Below are 22,279 nucleotides of genomic sequence, written 5' to 3' on the forward strand. Positions count from 1 at the left end.
TTCCCTAATAAAAAAATATTTAACAACAAAATAGAAGTGTATGAGCGGATAGTCAGCACACAATGTTGCTTCTATTATTGGCTTTCCACCCATAAACTTCATAAAAAAATGTGGCAATAATAAACATCAAAAGATGGGCGCCACTGCAAGAAAGGATTTTTTCCTGGCGGCTTGGTGACTGGAATTGAACCGCCACCGGTGCAGACAGAGAAGATGGTGAATTGTCTGCACGTGGAAAAGAGGTTGTCCGGCTTGCAGAAATTTATATAAGTTACCGTTCCTTGTGTGAAATTAGAAAATGTAAATAAAACAGCTCCCTCTCAATTGACACAATTTATTTTTATCTCGTATGCTCGTATATAGTTAACAATTACGATATTATAATAACTACTGTAATAGTGCCAATCTCAAGGGATTCAGGGTCGTTAATTAGGTTCGGTTTGGTGAATATTACTGCCACTACAAATTTCTTAAAACTCAGCCTAAATATTAAAAGACTCTACTAGTTAAGATAACTGCGCGATGTCAGGTCGGAAAGACTCCTACTTGAAGGATGGAAAAGTGGGTACCTTGGAAGCCATGCGGTTATAAGCCGTTACCCTGAACGTTCCTCTCTTCTTCCGGGGTCCAACGGGTCTCGCACACTTTTAGGTTACAAGCAGCGTCCTCCACGGCCTCAAGCGCGCAGTGCCAGGTGAAGCTCTTGCATCTCTTTGACAGGTAAGCGTTCAAACTCTTGCAGAGACAGAGGTTTGATGACAAGGAGGAAATGCGAAGAGATCAGCAGTTCAGAAAGGAGTAATAATTATAGAAATCAATATGAAATATTGAAATATCTAAAATATGAAATGTAAAATCGTAAAATATGAAATATGAAATTATGAAACTTGAAAATTCTGAAATTCCCGCATCTGAAACGAAAAACACGAGTGTCAGGATCACATGTGGAACGTGGCATTAGGTTATGAAAAAACCCGCAATGGGAAAGAAATACTTACGAAGACCGTTCGCTAATCTGAGCTTCACTCACAGTCTTCAGCATCCCAATACTCTCATCCGAACAGGATTTAGGGAATTTCTGAAAGAAACGATGACATGTATTACCACGTACTGGAATACGAAAATTATCAATCACGAAAAATAAATAAATTCTCCGACGGGAACTTACCTCATGTGTGATCATTTTAAAAATATATTAAGAAATTATCGTGGATGCATTCTGCATTCCACGATTTGAAACACAGGGAACTACATCCCAGAAAACAATAAAATTGCGGTTGCGCAAGATCGACCAAAATTCCAAAGTGATTTGACAGCTCAACTGACAGCCGCGATTCATAGAGATGTCGCGAGACGTTCCGTTTCGCCGCCCATTAAAAAAAGCAAATACTAATAAAAACCATGATGAAAACAATCTCCTGAACACTGAAAATCTTCTATTAAAAAATAGAATAATCAAAATAAAAACCCTGGGAAATGTTTCATCAAAATATATTTCAATTAACTGAGCAAAAAGCGCCATCTATTGCAAATTAGTTCTGAATCACGCCAATAGATGTCGCTAGTGGTATCCAAAATCAGAATATCGAGAAAGAAAATCAATTTGTGAAAAACAGCCAAAACTGCAACGCTACAAGTCTCCATAAATAGTTCCAAAATACTGAACTGTCCTATCGATGACATTGACAGCGGGGCGCCACCGTCAATACCGAATCGCTGGTTCCGATTTTTGACATATTGGAAACCATTAAGTTGAACGATGGTAGCGCCCCCCTGTCATTGAGTTTGGCGGGACAGTTCAGCGTGGGTCATCTATAAAAGGTTTTTGTTGACTACAAACAAGCTGACTGTCAAGCGTGCAAACTACAGTTAGTTAACAATTTTTTAAAGAGTCTATCAAGCTTCTAACTTAGTTGGTTGATCTGTACCTCTAGAAATTAGCATGAACAACTTTCGTCTTCGAATCGTTTGCGTATTCGACAAAATTCGATACTCAACCTTCGAATTAAACGTTAACGCGACAATTTTGTTTCTCAAAATAAGTGTTGTGCAACAATAGTTCATACTAAGTTCACGTACACGTTCACAAGAGCGCTGTTGTAGTTTTCGTACTAAATCTTTTCATGGCGATTCGAATACACTAACGATTCAAACTCGAAAGTTTTTCGTGCTAGCCGTGCTGAGCAAAATTCTAACATTATTAAATTTACCGATAGAGAACGTAGGTGGCGCCACTCAGGTCGAATAGGGGAGGATTATGTGTTTAATAATTGAATATTATACTATGGTGAGCGTACAGTCGCGGCAGCAGGTTGTGTCTGTTCTCTTTATATTCAGACAAAACTGAAATTAAAGCCGTTCAATTTCAAAAAATTAATTACACATTTTGAAAATGTAGAGTTTTATAATTTACTAGCTGTGCCCGCGACTTCGTACGCGTGAATACCTGTTTTTGCAACATTTATCATTGTTGCTCTGCTGTTGATGGTATAGCCTTCCTCGATAAATGGGCTTTCTAAAACTGAAATAATTTTTCAAATCGGACCAGTACTTAGTTCCTGAGATTAGCGCGTTCAAGTAAAAAACAAAGAAACTCATCAGCTTAATAATATTAGTGAGGTAAGATGAAAGAAAACAACAACATTTTGATGTCAGACAGCAGAATTAGGTCTTAAAACACACCGTGGTAGAAATTAGGTGTTACTCATGCGATGAAAGAATAAAGAACTAAATTCAGTATAAGTAAGTAACTAACTACCTAACTGTAACTAGGTGTAAAAGTCACTATTTAGGTAGGTAAATTGACTAACATACTTTACTCGTAATACTAGTATTATATTATTTGTGTCGTAATCTATACTAATATTATAAATGCGAAAGTAACTCTCTGTCTGTCTGTCTCGCTTTCACGTCTAAACTACTGAACCGATTTTGATGAGGCATAGAGATAGTTTGAGTCCCGGGAAAGGACATAGGACAGTTTTTATCCCGGCTTTTGAAACAGGGACGCGCGCGATAAAGTTTTTCTGTGACAGACAAAATTCCACGCGGGCGAAGCCGCGGGCGGAAAGCTAGTTTAAAAACTATAGGTCAGTGCCTGGGGTATGGGAGCGGCACGGGAAGGGTGTTTTTGTACCGTCAAACTTCAGATGAGCTTCAGATTTGTATGCTCTGTCACGTATTAATATCAATGTCACCCCTCCCGTGCCGCTCCCACACCTCAGGCACTGACTGAGTTGATACGTCACACGTATACACGTGACGTTGATAGATGGTGCCCTAAAACACAAAATAGCATTATTAATTTCCATTTCCTACACTGCGCAGTAAAATTTTAAAACGTAAACCATATCAAATAACTGCGGTCTTCCGCTCCTTTAATAGCGAAGCTTTAAAACTGTACCAGATAATGGACGCTTATTTTCTGAAAATATTATTTCAGAGCGAAACCTCCGCCGCCGTCTGTACGTAGCATAAGCGCGCGCCAAAATTTGGGAGAATTTAATCTGTGCGCCGACCGGGCGGTACCGCTGCACGCGGGAAAACTGACGGGCATGTATCTGAAGATATTTAAGTAAGTACAACTAGACATTAGAAAATAACAACCGCGTCTGTGGTCTAGTAAAGATCACCTGCTTCAGACCCAGGTGCGATTCCCAATGGAGGCAGGTTTTTCTGTTCAGCTTGGTTGGTGCTAGAGCTTGTTCTAAGCTAGCTAGCTTCCACCATCTCACTTAAGTCTGTCGCTATAACAACAATATTAATAAGCATTGTTGTGTTCTGGCAGTTCAAGGTGCAATAGCCAGTTTCGCCATGGATGAAGATTCCGAGTGAAGGTCGTTTCCACCTTGCCTGATCATCGCGTTCTATCAGGTGAGATCAGGCCAAGAGCTTTGCTAAAATAGCTTCAAGAAGCGTAGTAGAGCAATATCAAAAAACTGACAAGCACACGGTACTCATAAAGGTATGAGGAAGGCGCTGGATGCAAGTCGCTGCCAACCGGGTGACGTGAAAATCATGAAAGTCCTGTAGCTGAAATTATAACTGCTCCATTTGATTTTATTTCGTTGCGGGTCACAGGTGTTGCGGATTCAATGACAGTTTGAGTTTCCCCCGGGACAAACTTAACCTTCACTAGTTGGGTTTTATTGGCGGTCAAGCTGTAGATCCTGGCTACACAGGAGTTGCAGCGGTGGGAACGAGAGGAATAGTCCCGTACTCCATTTGATAAACATTTTTTGTCATTGAAGCTCTATTTACTACCTTGAGATTTATTCCAAGATATCTCCTCCAATGCATAGCGAAACTCGTAAACGCTGTATGATCACGCAAAATTATTGCATTAAAGTATAATCGGGCCCGCCCCGGGGTGGGGGTGGGGGGCTAACGAGTTCTTATTTTAGAGCGACCTATTTCGGCTCTTCTTGGGAGGGGTTAAAGTTTAGTCATAGACTAGTTAAGTTATCTGTGGTTAAAATTCCAAGAAAAAATCATAGACTTTTTGGCGGGAAAGTAAAATGTAAGGATTGGCAGTTTTTTTTTCGAAAAGTTATATTCCAATTTCCACTCATGGAAACTGTCTCAAGGAACTCAACATTAATTAGATTGGCAGTATAAAACTAGTATTATATTATCTGTGATAAAACCTAAAGTTATAATCGACTTTATGCTATTCTTGCATAATCAATTTGAAATAATGGTCCTTCGAGCCGGATTATTAATAATTTCGCCTTTTTTATTATTTTGAAATACATACATTATATTCCATTACCATATTGTTATCCTTAATTAACCATTACACTTGTCACCAAATATGAGCCATTCCGTTCCCACTCCCATCAACTATTAATAGAACATCGCATAACCTTTTTAGTGCGCTCTCGACTTCAAACGAGCCCCGTAAACGGACCAATACGTCACCGTGACAGTCGCCCAATAAACACGAAATTAGCGGGAGTTTTTTAAACGCAAATAGACGGGCATGAGTTCTCAAACTGTACGCTGGAATAGGCGATACAAGCCTCAAATGAAAAATGACCAAGCATTAATAGTTTTGTCTATGATGAACGAAGTCCTAGATGTAAAAACTCTACCTGTTAACAAAAGGCCTGATTTTTTAATTATGGAGAAAAGTTAAACTTGACCCTAAGCTACATTACCTACAGGATTCTAGGATGGCTCAAACTTGGAGTGCAAGTGCGGTTTTATTCCCCAGTCGATGAAGCACATGATGTCGTGCCCTGCGCGCCCAAACAACTGCACGCAGGAAGATTTAATTAATGCTACTGACATTACAATACTACTATTGTAGCGAAAAATTCCTCTTCCTTCACATACATACACACTGATAGGTTTGTTGTCGACACGACAAGAAGAAGCTACATTAATCAGAAGCTAGGGATTGACTTCCATCCCATGTAAAACAGATGACAGATGACAAAGTACAAGAGTAGGTATAATTTTAACGTCTAATTTTGTGGATTTACTATGGTTTTTTCATATTCTGGAGAGCTATTATTATAGTCATAGAAACATTCGTACAAAAACTACAACTTTTAAATTATTGTCTAGGAGGAACACACCCATTGGCCCAGTCTGAAGTGAGATGTTTGACATAAGCGTGCTTAATTTTCTAGTCAATAAAGAATTTTCATATTTCATATTAAATTCATCTTTCAGTAGAAGATAAGCACACTCAAGCTGAAAATCTCAATTCAGATACCGGGCCATTATCATCATAAGTATGAAAGAAAATAATAGAGAATTACGTGTTCAAAAAAGTTTGACAACCATTGACATTAGGGTTGTCTCTTTCTAATGGGATATCCTTGTTCACTAAAAAAGCCGAGGCATTTACAAAGATAGTTAGCTAATGGAGTTAAGTTGAAATTAAAATAGTCTTAATTGCTGCTTCCTTGTTGTATTTTACGATTATGGCCGCTGATTTTGGAGTGTATCAATGATAGCAATTTGGTTGTAAATTAAAATGTTTGTGGACCACAAAGAAGCTTAATTTGGCATATCAATTTTATTTTATTATGAAGATTAGTTTTATTCGATTAATCTCTATTAGTTTCTTTTTTTGTTTACTCAATTTCTAAAAACGATACCTAAGTAAGAACTATTTGTGAAAACTCTTTTGGCAAATGTGAAGTTTTTGGTAACTCTATGTGTAGGTATTATAGAATGCTCTTTGTTTTCCTAACAATACATATAAAATAAAATAAAATAATAAATCTTTTTTTTAAAACATTCATTAAATCAGACGCTTTATACTTAATTTAGATTTTGTAAATATTATGTAAGGTAGGTACTTACCAGTTAAACAATACATATTAAATGTATAAATAAACTCTTTCGGGTATATAAACCGGAATACAAAACATTGCAGAAATGTTTGTTTGTGTTTTTTAAACACTATCAATAATGAATTTCACAAAATAATTAAATGTTGAAAATGAATAATTTTCGCTTATAGTGCCATCTAGTGGTCTTCATGTTAGTTACTAGTTTTGCTATTAGATACTAGATGGCAGTACTGCCGTGCTATAAAAAGCATGCTTTGAATAGTTTATCTACTCACCAAGAGATGTCACTAAATGACCAGTGAAATTAAAATCAAAATAATACTGATTAGGTATTTGTTATTTAAATTGTTTTATTGTTGACTTAATTAATTTTTGAAGCGATTTTAATTAAATAATATTTTATAAAGTTGTCGAGATAGCCTTAGTCCAGTCAATAAAGCATTATAGATGGAAAACTGTAGAACACAATTTCTGACTTCAGGACTTTATTTAGACTAGTTAGGAGGTGAACATAGCAAAAGTCCCCGCCCTTAGCCCTTGAGCCGGCGGGGAGAGGGGGGTTTAAAGGTGCCACTTTTCGGTTTTTCGCTTAATCCTCGGAAACTATGCGTCCTAGTGACATGACTACTTTGAACCAAAAAAAGCATATTCAATTTGCTACAGGTGAGATAGACAAGTTTTTCTATAAATTGTATAGTTTTCGCGGCATCTGCTCTAGAAGGTCTGTAATATTGGAAATTTTATTTTTGTCTTACATGTTTCCATCAGGAGAAAATCGACTAAATTAACATTGAGCAATCATTCTAGACATGCGGGAGCATGTTAAGCCTAGTTCCAGGGAGGGGACTGCACCGTGCGTATATTTAGACGAACCACTTTGAGCCACTTTTGACTCCTCATCACTCAAAAACTACTGTGCATTAACACTTCAAATTTGGCTCATGTGTTGAGACTTGCAAGATATACATCAGTTTCAAATTTCATAAATATGCCTCAAACGGTTCTTTAGATATTGACGTCCAAAAATCTACATGTCTGACCTATAGACCAAATTCTAACCACTTCCAGATGACCTCGAAGGTTCAAATTTGGCATCCAGAAAGGTAGTTATGTAAATACATAGGAACAAATAAAAAACCAGTAAATTTTAACATTTCACATGTGATAGATAGATTTTAGTGCTCTAAATATCGATTTTTGAACGTCAATACCTAAATAACCGTTTGAGGTATACTTATGAAATTTGAAGCTGATGTATATCTTGCAAGTCTCAATACATGAGCCAAATTTGAAGTGTTAATGCACAGCAGTTTTTGAATGATGAGGAGTCAAAAGTGGCTCTAATTGGTTCGTCTAAATATACGCACGGTGCAGTCCCCTCCCTGGAACTAGGCTTAACATGCTCCCGCATGTCTATAGTGTTTGCTCAATGTTGATTTAGTCGATTTTCTCCTGAAAGGAACATGTAAGACAACAATAAAATTTCCAATTTTACAGACCTTCTAGAGCAGATGCCGCAAAAACTATACAAGATATAGAAAAACTTGACGGTCTCACCTGTAGCAAATTGAATAAGCTTTTTTTGGTTCATAGTAGTCATGTCACTAGGACGCATAGTTTCCGAGGATTAAGCGAAAAACCGAAAAGTGGTACCTTTAAACCCCCCTCTCCCCGCCGGCTCAAGGGCTAAGGGCGGGGACTTTTGCTATGTTCACCACCTAACTAGGCTAAATAAAGTCCCGAGGTCAGAAATTGTGTTCCACGGATTTCTCTCTACACCGTCGTTAAGGCATTCATTGACTGGACTACCTGTAGAATTGGAGCCTTGTTGCAGAAATGTCAAATGTGTCAAAAAGTTTGACACTGACAGTTTGTTATCAGCAAAATTTGTTATGGTTTTTCGAAGCAAAATTACCGTGTTTTATTAATGATTTGTTAATTAAAATGATTGTGTAAGTCGTTATCATCCCACTCGGCGCACGATGGACCGGCTGTACGCACTCGGGGTGTCTTGTATAGAGTTCCTGCAGGACTGGTAAGTACGCAAATTGTTATTGATTTTCTGTAATAATACTGCATTAGCGTAGTTTTTTTTAGTTAAAAATTGGTTTTTCACACGCAACTAAGGAATGTCTTGACTGAAACTGTAAATTAAACGTTAAATTAATAGGTATTTTATATAATGAGTACCTAGTATCATTATGTCCTTGTAATATTCTGTAGTTAATAATAATAGTCATTGTTACTCGACTTTTTTTATTTGTTAACAGGTATTCTATTAATATAAATTAGTCACGATTGTATTTGGCTTCATAACTTTCCTGTGACCTTTTTACTCGACTGACTTACAGTAGATATCCTTCATTCTATTATCTTACTAATATTAGTAGGATAATAGGATAGGAGGTTACAAACTTTCGCATTAAATTAATAATATATTAATGCGAAAGTTTGTATGGATGGTGTTAACATGTTTGTTACTCTTTCATGCAAAAACTACTGAACGGATTTTGATGAAACTATACAGTATTATTGTTTATAACCCAGAATAACATAATTAAGCTATAATATTGATCCAAAAGCTAGTCATTAAATAAAACTTATTACAACTTTAAAGGTTAACCTAAGCTTGACTGGAGGAGAATGTCGAGTGGCATTAAGTTCGCCTTATGTTCGCCCTATGTACTGTGATTTATGTGCATAAATAAATAACTTTCTCATTATATTTTCATGAGCAGATTTTTCAATTGTTGGATAACTTTTAACTAAAAAATAAGTTTGGCACATTGACAGTTTCAGCATGGGAAATAGTATGTCAAAATGGGAAGTTTATTCTTCAGCTAAAAGATAATAATTCTACCGATTGAAAAATCAGCCCTTATTAATTAAATAAATAAACATTGACTTTCAGGTTTGCGGACTCAGAAAACTACTTCGAGTGGGTGAACGACCTGTCCAACCCGCACTATGTCATGGAATACCTGTTTCCATTCGTGTCCACGCTGGATTCAGTGTTTGCAGCGCAGTTACTGCTCTGTATGTCTTTTGGGGGCTGGCTGAACTCTGTTATGAAGTGGTAAGTTAGTTTAGTAAGAACCTCGACCTTTTTGCAAGTACTAAATTTACAGTTAAAAGGGACGTCATTAAGGCACTCAGAAACCATTGACTATTATTGACGCAATGAATTGCTTCTTTGTGAGTTTTTGTTATTTTTAATTATTATTATTTTTTAACATCTTTTATTCATATTTTTTCCCAACAACAATGTACTTTTATAAAAAGGGAAACCTTTCATTGGCTATACTATCAGTCTAAATCTTATAACTAATATTTTCAATGTATCGCTGTTGGTTTCTATAAAATAAATAAATAAATAAATAAAGAAATCAACTAAGTAACAAATGAATGAAATTATGGTGAATGTACTATGTTCTGTGGGCTGAGTGTGAGTTTACATCAAACGTTTAAAAAATGTATGAAAAGTTTAGTTTTTGAACGTTTCCCGCTAGGGGCGCTGTACAATCCGTCATACATTTAATGTAATTTTTGATGCACTCACTAGTGAGCGCGTATGATGAAAACTCACACTAGGCCCTCTGTTATAATTTGTCAGATACAATTTACCATATTGTTCAAAGCATATTATAAGCCATCTTTTCATGAGATAGTCTCTTTATTTACACACCACAAACACTTAAAAAAAATACAAAACAGTACAATTCATAACATTTTCAAACCAAAATGCTAACCATAATTCTTTTAACTTTGATAGAAATGAAATACCTGTTGTTTTTTGGCTTTATTTATTTGATTTCAATAATTGCAATAAATAGACACTTAAGTTCAGTATGTTTCAACTTCCTTTATTAACAAGAAAAACCCATTTTATTTATTTAATTTGATTGCATTTATTTTCTTTTCAGTTTTCGAAATAGTCACAATGTATTTAACATTAAATTAAAATAAATAATGACTACTATCCCCAGGTGGTTGCTAGAAGACCGCCCCTACTGGTGGATCCGTGAGACCTCATTCTACGAAGGCGCCCGTCGCCCGCAGCTGAGACAGTTCCGGCAGACGTGCGAGACCGGCCCTGGTAGCCCGTCAGGCCACAGTACTACTGTCGCTATGCTGCTACTGCTGGCTATCATGTGGATATCACATATCATGAATGATAGGTGAGCAGTTACCAGTTGACATTAGATCCCATGTAGGTCGGGAGCCCGTCAGGCCACAGTACTACTGTTGTTATGCTGCTACTGCTAGCTATCATGTGAATATCACATATCATGAACGACAGGCGAGCAGTTAGCTAGCAGTTGACATCGTTAGCTAGATACCACATAGACCGTAGTTGAGACAACTCCGGCAGACGTGCGAGAAGTCCCGGGAGCCCGTCAGGCTACATCACTTCCGTTGCTGCTGTTGGTTATTATGTTTTTTTTTCATGATGATGATGTGAAAGAAAAACGAGTTATTATTTAGGGTTTAGCTGCTTAGAAAAAAAATCTTTATAGGATCCCTTTTGTCACTCTGGTTTTGTTTCTACATCCATTAAAAAAACTCATAAAACTTATTTATTTTTGCAAGTAGGCTTTTATTTACACGTCCCAATATTAACCCTACCACTGCTTCGGACAATAAATGGGCCAGTGCTCAGAAGAAGCAGCAGAAACTCAGTCACTATTTGTTAAATAAATCTTTAACTTTAAAATAGGCTTTGTTATTATACTAGGTACATATAAAATGTTTAAATTTAATTTATTTGTTCCAGAAAGTGCTACATCTGGTGGTGGAAGTACATAGTGTACCCAGTTTTCGCGTGCGCGCTCGGCTCGGTGATGCTCGCGCGAATGTTCGTCGCCACGCACTTCCCGCACCAGACGCTGATGGGCGCTTTAGTTGGTGAGTGTACCCTTTAACGATCAACATCACCTAATTTAGTTGCTGAGTGTACCCTTTAACGATCAACACCAGAAAATGATTTCGTTGTTTTTGGAATTTGAGCCTTCTGTTAAAGAAATAGAGCACGAGATTTAGCTTGCATCTCAACTAGTAACTTTATTGGCGTACCTAATAAATAAATGTCAAATATGACGTCAAAGTAATATACAAAAACAATTCTCTATGATATTGTACCCATAATATAATTTAATATGTTATGGGTACAATATCATACTTAACCATCATCAAGACTCAAGATTTGATCATCATCACCAAAATGTCATTACACAACCATTGTCAAGTAAACAAGCTGGTAAAATCTAGTATGATATAACAGCCGGTATAAATCTTGACCGTTTCTGGATGATGTTTCGCTTTTTACCTCCGCTATATGAATTTGTGCACAATATTATATTATTATAATATAATATTACCGACCGATTATTATAGACCCACGATCTGGTGAAGGTCGCGGGAGTTGCCTGAATGCGGGCAGCGCAAGACCAGTCGTAAAATCCTTGGGGGAGGCCTTTGTCCAGCAGTGTCGTAAATGAGGGTTTTCGCGTATGAAAGATCCGCTAGATGGCGGGACGTGGATGTGGGGTCTGTCTGCTGCGTGATTGGTGGATTTTGACATAATTATTTTTTATTTTTTTATTTTATTTATTAGGACAACCAACAAGACAAACACGCATACATGAAATTACTATAACTAAAAGTGCTTAAAACTATAGTATGACCGGTTAAATGAGACCTCGCCTGCGGAACGCGGGGGCACAGGGGCGGGACGAGAACGGGGACCGTGCGGGGTGCGGGCGGGGATGATATAAAAGAGATAAAATTTCACTAGATAGTTCTCAAGATATGTGACGTCACAGTAAAGTGGTTAACGGTAAACAGGCGGTGATACATTTTGTATAATAAATTATTTTCTAATAAAGAAAAATTTTTTTTTTTTTTTTAAAGTTACCGAAATAAACTTTATTATTTATTTATTATTTATTAATGGATTTATTCAATTATTAGGTACCTACATGATTATGACACAGCAAATGACAGTAAAAAATTCGATTAATAATATAAATGACTTAAAAACTAAAATTTAAAAATTACTAATTATAAAAACTATTTACAAAATAAAAAATACTTCACCCCCAGCGCCGCAGTCAGGAATGGTGCCCAAAAGGCTGGCAGCATTGCCACGTTGAATGGCCAGGCTAATTTTTAGAAAATAAATTATTTTTAATAAAGAAAATAATTTATTTTAAAATAAAGAAAATAATTTATTTTAAAATAAAGAAAATAATTTATTTTATAAAATAATGTAACAATTCATGTCGTATTTCATGCAAAATTTATTGTGTGCAAGATGTATCCAAATTATTAATCAATCACTTATGTCCATATCAATATCACTAGAACTTGATTCTTCACTTTCAAAGCAGCCATCATCCGAATTATCTGAATCATCGTGCACATTAATAATAAAATCAACAACGTCATCTAGAACTCCGTCGTGTTCGCAGTATTCATCCTCTACAATGCTCCCACTTTTCTGCGGAATATTCAGCAAATAAATTTTCCAACATATTTTTTTTCTGGTCCAAATTGGAGTCGATACTTTTTTCTGCTAGCTGTCTTTTTATATCACCCCAGACCAACCCAATTGGGTTCAGGTCTGGGTGGTAAGGAGGCAAACGCAACACTTCATGGCCCTTTGCTTTCAATAACTCATCAATTTTATATATGTCCTCTGTGTAATGGATTTTAATTAATTTGGATAAATCATCCTTTTTTAATTTATCATCAAAAGGCACCTCATGTCGTCGTAGCCAATCTTGCATTTCTGGCTTGGTAGAGGCCATCGTCGGCTTTTTTCTACTCTAACCGAATGATAAGCTGCATTATCCATTACTATTACTGAATTTGGTGGAATATTAAGGCATCAGCTTTTCATTTAGCCATTTACTGAAATTCACGAAATTCATTGTATCGTGATAATCACCTGTTTTACATTTGGATTTAAATATCACAAGTGCTCCATCGACAAATCCAGTGTAGCCACCACAATGTATGATGATCAAACGCTCTCCTTTACCAATATGAGACAATACTCCGTGTTCATCCTTTGATTGCCAACATTTTGAAACGTTATGAGACGCATTGGCATAAGTTTCATCAAGATATAAAATATGTCTTCCTTCTCTACGATACTTTTTAATAGTATTTAGATATTTCCACCTCCACGATGTTATATTTGGCTGTTCAATAAGGAGTTTCCTTTTAGATCCGCATTTTTTAAATTTAAAACCTAGGTCATGTAATAATAATCTTAAATATTCTCTGCCGCAGTATAATACATTATCTTCTCTAAGGGTAGCGTTCAAGGATTTCAGAGTTGGTATTTTTTTTTGAAATGTGTAATACTGAGTAACTTTTCTTCTTATCACGCCTTTTTTGAAATCATCTACTTCCACCCTTTTCCTGCAGCTTTGTTTCGATTTCTTCGGTGATTTAAATTTTTCGTTGTTTTTTAATAATTTTCCTTGTTGTACAATTCTGGGTACAGTCTTTTCCGATAGTCTAGTAACGTTTGCTACGGTTTTGTTTAATGGTATATCTTGTTGATATTCATCAGAATTTGGATCCAGTTTATTTTTCTAAAATATTCATAAACGTTAAAAGCTATTTGCTTGCACTGACTATTAATTTTATGTCCGAAAATCTTTCGACTCATCTTAAAAATTTTATCTCATGTATAGCCCTCACAAAGCGTCCGTAACAAAAAACACAAGCGATCGCTAGCCGCATCGCCAGCGAAATGAATTTTGACAAGAATGCGCCTGCCGCCCGCACCCCGTACGGTCCCCGTTTTCGTCACGCCCCTGTGTCCCCGCGTTCCGCAGGCGAGGACTCATTTAACCGGCCTACCTATAAGTGCTGTCTTAATTAAAGGCTGCCACGGCATGCAATGTGGACAGTTGCAATATCTGTCAATGTCATGTCAAAAATAACCAATCACGCAGCATTTGGACCTCGCGTCTACGTATTGCCATCTGGCGGATTTTTCATACGCGACAAACCCTCACTGGCTGAAACGTACGAATATTACAGTATCTGGTCTGTCTTTCCAGGTTCCCTCTTAGCCCCAGCGCTGTGCATCTACGTATGCGACCCATATGTCTGGGGCTTCGGTCCCCACGGGCGCTCCGACACGCGGCGCGCGGTGGCTTGGCATGTCTTCTCGGCGTTAGTGACAGTGGCCATTAGTGTGGTCACGTACTTCAGTTTGACATTATGCGGCTGGGACCCTCACTGGACTGTCAAACTGGTAAGAGACTTAGTGGATTGAACAGGTTTGGTAGCTATAGTGGTCATCACACAGTGGGCATCTGAGAGCCACAGTGGCTATCAACGTGGGACTTAGTCACTATTACGTAGCCATAGATAGCCACAGTGGCCATTAGATAGTTACAGTGGCTATGATAGCTACAGTGTGTTATTAGCGTGTGACCATGGGGTTATCACAGAGCCACAGTGGCTATCTCAGAGCCACAGTGGCTATCACGCTATCACAGAGCCACAGTGGCTATAACAAAGCCACATTGGCTATCTCAGAGCCACATTGGCTATCTCGGAGCCACATTGGCTATCTCAGAGCCACATTGGCTATCGCAGAGCCACAGTGGCCATTTAAGAGACTAGCCATCAGTTAGTCACAGTGGCCATCATATCTTAGAGTCACAGTATCTATCTCAGAGCTACAGTGGCCATCAGACAGTGTCTATCACAGAGCCACAGTTTATCTCAGAGCCACAGTGTCTATCTCAGAGCCACAGCGGCTAATAGCGTGGGCCATCAGATAGCCACAGTGGCTATCTTGAATACACAGTGGCTATCAATGTGGGACCCAGTGGCTATGACAGTTAGCCTCAGTGGCTATCTCAGAGCCACAGTGTCTATCTCACAGCCACAGTGGCTATCTCAGAGCCACAGTGGCTATCTCAGAGCCACAGTGGCTATCTCAGACCCACAGTGCCTATCACAGGGCCACAGTGGCTAACTCAGAGCCACAGTGGCTATCACAGGGCCACAGTGGCTATCTCAGAGCCACAGTGGCTATCACAGAGCCACAGTGGCTTCCTAGAGCCACAGTAGCTTTCTCAGAGCCACAGTGGCTATCTAACAGCCTGGTCATTCAAGAGTCATACAGATAGCAACAGTGTCTATCTTAAATACACAGTGGCTATCAATGTGGGACTCAGTGGCTATGACAGTTAGCCACAGTGGCCATCAGACAGCTATAGTGGCTATCTAAGAGCCACAGTGGCCATCTAAGAGCCACAGTGTCTATCACAGAGCCACAGTGGCCATCTCAGAGCCACAGTGTCTATCTCAGAGCCACAGTGGCTAACTCAAAGCCGCAGTCCATACGTGTGGGGCTTCGGTCCGCGGTCACGCGGCGCGCGGTGGCTTGGCACGTCTTCTCGGCGCTTGTCACGGTGGCCATTAGTGTGGTCACGTACTTCAGTTTGACGTTATGCGGCTGGGACCCTCACTGGACTGTCAAACTGGTGAGTTTGACGCTTACAATGGCCACATAATTATGATAGCCATATGGCCACTCAGGATAGCCACAGTGGCTATCTGCATGGTGACTAATTTTGATTTAATGCTGTGCATTGGATCCGCACTGGACTGTGAAATTGGTGAGTTTGCAACTTGAATGATCACTCAGCTCAGATATCCACGGTGGCTATCAGATAGCCACAATTGCTATCTGCATGGTAAGTAATTTTGCTTTAACGCCGTGCGTTGGATCCACAATAGACTGTGGAACTGGTGAGTCATTCAAAAAATATAAAAAAGTATAAAATAAAACAAAGAAGCAAGCAAGAATTTACATTCTCTATACCAGTGTTTTTCAACCTTTTTCATGACACGACCCTGGTATGAAAAAATATTTGGCGACCCCCCGACCACAACCCCAAGCTTTCGCTTTTTTTTTTCATGCATGTTACAAAGATGTTGTAGGGACCGAATACTTCAATCCATACAACATTTACGCATTTGCATAATTAGATTTCGGACAAATCTGTCTTAAAACTTTCTTGTTTATTTTACAGAGGTAGTTTTTCGACCTCTCGCGACCCCCCTATATGACCCCCTGGGGGGTCGCGACCCACAGGTTGAAAAACACTGGTCTATCCTATAAAACTCTATGGTTGATTGCAATTAGGCTTTTTAACCGTCGTTACACTATATGCCTTTGTCCCCAGGCCTTCCGCTGGTGCGAGAACCCTGAAGACATCCACGTGTCCACCACTCCTATGTACGCTCTGGTGCAGGCCACCGCTTCGATGCTTGGCTGGGCGCTCGCCGTCACGCCCGCTGTCGCTCAGTGAGTGATCATCATCATTATCGTCATAATCATCAAAACTGTCAAGGATTTGTCACACTGGATACTTCTTCTTCTTTTCGTGTCGACAACAAACCTACACAGTGTCAGCCCAAAACTTCGCCACAAGAGTGGCGTTGTCAGTAACACTCATCAAATCCTCCTGAGTGCAGTTGCTTGGGCACTCAGGGCATGACATCAGGTGCTTCATCGACTGGGGAACAAAACCGCACCCACACTCAATGCTCAAGCCATCCAAGAATCCCCACCTGGCCAGATTGTCCTTACTACGGCCAACCTGCGTCCGAAGTCTATTTAAAGACTGGATACTGATATACTGAGTGCAAACAGCACTCTAAAGTACGGCCAACTAGCAGCGATAAAAAAGGCTGATTCGACTGTCGAACTGACAATCTATTCTGTCTCTTCCCATCTTGTGTATTTGTCGTAATGTCTCGTTCTCTCGCCAAAATATGTCAAAGTCAAACCCCTGCATTCCAAATGACCATGACATTGGGTTTGTTTACATTTGGTATCGCTTCTCGTTGGCCGTACTTAACATCAGATTGCTGACCGTTTGCCTTGCCTCAACCGCTGAACGATTGCCCTGACCGACAATGTTGTTCATACATGATGCGTGCTCGGGTCTATTCCCACCTCTCGTTCCCACCGCTGCAACTCCTGTGTAGCTAAGATCTAGATCTATCATCAGTGCATGTCAAGTTTGTCCCGGGGAAAAATTAAATTGTCTTTGTACCCGCAACGAAATTAATCAGAACATGATCAGATGACATGATGAGATGATGAGAGGTTGCGTTCACTTTGATCTGACCGCAGAACTCATCCAGTGTGATGAATCCTTTATATTATAATCTTCATAAATTCTATTCTCTTTCTTCTCTTCATCAGATCGTTTTTTTACATACAAGAAGATTAAAGTGCCACTTCTCTGTTCTATTATGTTTAATTAAAATATATTTCAATTTCTTTCCAGGTTCCGTCACTATACCAAAAACCGTTCGCTCATACTGTCCGGTTTAGCTATGTACCTACTCTACTGTGGCACAAGACACCTCCAAGAAAACATAGACAAAAACAGCACTCTATGGTTCTACTCTATGCAGTTTTTACTAGCAGCTGTCAGACCGTTTTTGTACCTTCGAGTTGTACCCACAATATCTATGTTACCGTACCCTAGTGTAGGTACAGGTAAGCACAAAAGGGAATAGGCAATTTTTAGTATAATAGTCCATTTTTAACTTACTCAAATAAGGGGTTTTTTGATTCGGTTGTATGTTTTATTTAGCTTAATAACAGACTAAAATATCTTTTTGGATTGTGCTTTTCACTATTAATTTTATTGATAAAGTGTAACTTTATTTTGATTGTTATTACATATTTAAGGTTCGTTATTGTAAATGATAGCAATAATTATTTTATACCAGTGGCTTAGTTGTTATTTCATTTTATAGTATAAGTCAGTCGACAGTATCTCAATTTCAAAAATGTTGAGCCTTTTACGCCTTTAGAATAACGCTTAAAATCAAATGACAAAAATTTGGATGTTACATTTATTTATTGTTGACTGTATAAAATAATTTTATTAATATACTCACGCAATTTTTTAACGGGTTCTTTGGTACAAATTCTGTGATATTTATAATTATTTTATGATTTTTATGTAAATATAGTATGCATATGGCAATATAAATACAAAGATGTTGACTTCTTACTTACTAGACAGGCTGTGCTGAACTGAGAAAGAAAGAAAAAACATTTATTCGGTATCAAGACGAAAAATTCAAACAATTTTTTAGCGTTGCATCTCAACAGTTTTTTTTATAATTTAAAAAATCTAATTGCCCAAAGTGGAAATTGAATGCACTAAAACTAAGTTGTTGATTAGTATCAAATTCACGACTTCTTTCTTACGCTTGTTATCGACTATGATGTTGGTACCCTGTATTGTTGTACCCATAATATTTGTACCTTTGTGCATTATGGGTACAACAGAACTGATTTGAAAATTTCCTTAGATAGGTACTTATCAACAACTGCGAGCAAAATTTCCGTTCAGTACAGCCTATCCAGTAGTACATAATGTAATAATTACATACGGTATAATTATGTTTGTATTGTTCCTTTAAATTTAAATGACAAGTATTGAAATCCAAAGAATAAAATGGTAAAATTGTCACAAAACCTTAATTTTCTGCAATAGTTTTCTGCCTACACAAAAAAGAAGAAGATTTTTAAAACTTTTATTGGTGCTCAAGGATTTATTTCTTATCACAGAGTTTTTTTTCGATGACGAATTTTATTGTATTGTTCTGCATTTGCACATCAAAACAGAAACCATTTTATAATAAACACTAATGTTGTTAAAAACGCGTTTTATTTTTACGAACTTTCAGCTTTCTTCATTTCAGTTGTCTTGTCATTAGGTTATGTTAGAATTTCTGTAAATTCAGGCAATTTAGAAAAAACATGTAGTGTATCTGTACCTTGTGCATTGATTCTTTACTGTTCAAATTTACCCAAGATGACTGTATTTTATTAGTGAGATTAAGATTCTGCCCAGAGATGAATAGAAACAAAACATCTGAAAAACAATAATTTATTTACCCCGACTGTTACGTTCAAAGTAAACGACAATTTAAAACCTTTCCTTTTGCTTGATAAAGAATAGACATCACGTAAAATGGTCAAACATTTCCAAGAAGTATTCCTTGCTTCTCTGCAAAGCAGAACTCCCATTTTTGGACAAATTCCCATTTCGCGACACGTCTGTGTCGCTAAAGATCCTTTTTGTAATAAAAATGTTTCTCAAAAACTCCTTTTTCTGTTTCCTTTTACTCTGTGGCGTGTGGATGACAGGTGTCACTTTTTTCCCGCCTTTTTTTACTTTTTTAACCCTCAATCGCTCGATTCGGACGTTGGAATCAAATTCTGTGTCCATTTCGGAGAATAATTTGCTCGTTTGGACCGGCGGTTTTGGCTTAAAATTCATGAATTTTGGAGCTCTAGCTTTGGATAATTCTGTGGATAAATCCGAGGGCTTTGTTTCAGTTAGTCCCTCACTGATTGGCGCTTGGTTTCGGCTTCCACTGATTGTTTTTGTGATATCCGAAGATTTGTGTATGGGCGCAATCCGGTCTAATGGGAAACAACACATAACTTTTGTACAAATCATGACTCTGTAGACGAAACTCTTGAAAATTTTGACCACAACAGCACTTTCATCGGACATTTTCTAATTTTAATTTACATGTTTGTAAAATATTGAAATTTGACATTTTGAATGTAGAGTCAAATGATTGACACTGCTAGATAGTGTGACTGATTTTTTTTTCAAACCAGTTTTCTTTAGAAAGAAGGTTAGCTGTAGCATTTTTTGGATTAAATATCCAGGGACTCTTATCTCTAACCATCCATATCGGTTCAGTGATTTACCTAGTGTGAATAGGTGCCTCTAACAATTTGTTATAATATTTGTATGGATTTAAAAAGTGAGTCGACATAAATTATAAGTAGGTATGTAAGTTAGGGATGTTTCCCTTTTCCTTCTTAGGCCTGGTTTTAGGGTTTCTGATTTCTCGACCTATTTTTTTTCTCGAGTTTCGGGAATTCTCGAGGCGAAAGTCTCGAGTTTTCTCGGGTCTCGAGTCTTTTAATTAAAACTGTTGAAATCGGTTGAAATTTAATAAAAACACAGGTTTTTTAATCTAATATACCTACTTTAATGCACAACAATCAATATTAGAATTTAGTACCACTTATTTTGGTAAGGAAACAAACAAAAAATGAAATCTTCTTTCATAATTAATATTAACTAATAATCATAACTTAGTTATTAACTAAAGGAACTAAAGTCATAAAGTCGCGTGTACTTTAAGGATAAATAACAATAAAAAATCTAAATCTACAATTGAATAACTGGTTTTCCAAAGGACACAAATCCAAATAGCAAAATTACGATAAAAAGTTTTTTTTTACTTGAATAAAGACTTCTTGGCGGTAATCTGAAGCGTCATGTTAGCGGTTTTGTTTTATTTCCTCAAATTCGTGTTTGGGCGACTATAACAAATGTGTAATAATGGTGGATTATTAACCATTAAGTGTTCGTGAACGTGCATGAATGTGGGCGAGTGAAGCAAAACAGTGCATCGTGATTCTTCTGGTTCTCTCAAGTTGTCCATAGGTGGTCTCAATAAAGCACCACAACTTTACTGAGACTCAAAGGGTGGGAAGGGGTATCATCTATCATCCTTCATTATATCATTAGTTGATCTCATTTTGTAACTCGTATCACATAAATACTTGAAAATGGCACAAATCAAGTCAACTTCGACGTGTATTGCCAACATCATCAAAAAAGAAGAAGAAGACTTGAATAAACTTTACGAGGAGGCACGAGTACCTAACCTAACAGACAGTTATCAAATTTTTCGGTCTTTAAATAAGTCAGAGCTAAACATACATAATAATAAATAGGTATACTCATAGCATACTCGTAGGTAAACATTATTACTTAGTTTCGATTGAGATCATTAATAAATTGCAAATCAAATCAGTTAAAAAAGGAAGACTAGGCCAGTCTAAAAGCAACGTTAACCTATTAAATAATTAAAAACTTACTTTTGTCTAAGAAAACAGGCTTTCAAGAGTATTAAAGCTTCAAAATCGAAACTCGAGAATTCTCGAGCTCCGGTAATTTTTTTCTCGTCTCGAATGAAGCCAAATTTCTCGAGTTTTCTCGAGTTCGAGAAGGTTCGAGCAGAAACCCTACCTGGTTTTCACCAAGGCGTTGCGGAGAGAAGTGGACATAATGAAATCAAAAAATACAAAATACAAAATTGTTTATTCAGAATCAGGTTTGAAAAAACAGGGTTTCGATTGGGGTTTTCTTTTAAGTATAAGTAGATACTTGTGTTAGAAAACCCCGCTCTCCATTTACAATAATTTACATTATGAAATTATACAGCTAGGAAATACCATGCATATCTATTGACTTATTTTACGAGTAGGAAAATAAGTCAATAGATATGCATGGTAAAGGAAATCTGTTTGGTTAAACACTTCTCCGTTCTGCTCCGCTTTGTTGGAAACCGGGCCTTATTATGGCCTGGACTTAATAATAATCGGCTGTAGGAATCATGATCAAAGGCATTCGAGTGGACATTCGATCCCATTGCGCATTTGGGTTATCAATTGATACGTTATCGGAAAAGCTTCCGAACTTAATTAAAATTGTGTTTTCATAATAATCAAACTACGACTAGTTTTACCCATTTGATTTACTTGCTAAAGTTAAAGTTAAAGTTAAAAGTTTGTATGTCAGGCACTTTTATAGGTGAGTATTTCGACTTACAAGAAGAAGAAAGAGAAGTCTGAAGTAGATAGGTATCTATGCTGACAATAGTGACTGAATTTCTTGCGCTGCTTCTTCTAGGCACTGGCCCATTTATTGTCCCGAAGCAGTGGTAGAGTTGATACTGGAACGTAAAAGTGCTTTTTAAAAGCCTACTTGCCAAAATAAAATGAGTTTTATGAGTTTTTTATGATAAACAATTTTAGATAGTAATTATTAATTGATTAACTGACCCGGCAAGCTTCGTACCGCTTATGT

General features: G+C 37.5%; 1 protein-coding gene across 1 annotated transcript; it reads left to right on the forward strand.

Annotated features, from left to right (window-relative positions):
- Positions 1 to 8,149: 8,149 nt before the first annotated feature.
- Positions 8,150 to 17,961, forward strand: LOC135084726 (glucose-6-phosphatase 3). Its single transcript, XM_063979469.1, has 7 exons — positions 8,150 to 8,343; positions 9,220 to 9,384; positions 10,295 to 10,486; positions 11,083 to 11,213; positions 14,387 to 14,583; positions 16,532 to 16,653; positions 17,645 to 17,961. The coding sequence occupies exons 1-7, from the start codon at positions 8,291 to 8,293 to the stop codon at positions 17,877 to 17,879; spliced, it is 1,095 nt and encodes a 364-aa protein (XP_063835539.1). The 5' UTR covers positions 8,150 to 8,290; the 3' UTR covers positions 17,880 to 17,961.
- The last annotated feature ends 4,318 nt before the right edge of the window (positions 17,962 to 22,279 follow it).

The sequence above is a fragment of the Ostrinia nubilalis genome, chromosome 27 (genome assembly GCF_963855985.1).
Source record: "Ostrinia nubilalis chromosome 27, ilOstNubi1.1, whole genome shotgun sequence".
Taxonomy (NCBI): Eukaryota; Metazoa; Arthropoda; class Insecta; order Lepidoptera; family Crambidae; genus Ostrinia; species Ostrinia nubilalis.

Excerpts from the sequence above, each read along its gene's own strand:
- LOC135084726 (XM_063979469.1), top strand. The coding sequence starts at position 8,291 with ATGGACCGGCTGTACGCACTCGGGGTGTCTTGTATAGAGTTCCTGCAG. Across the intron at positions 8,344-9,219 it reads ATAGAGTTCCTGCAGGACTG|GTTTGCGGACTCAGAAAACT; the intron begins GTAAGTACGCAA and ends ATTGACTTTCAG. Across the intron at positions 14,584-16,531 it reads CTCACTGGACTGTCAAACTG|GCCTTCCGCTGGTGCGAGAA; the intron begins GTAAGAGACTTA and ends CTTTGTCCCCAG.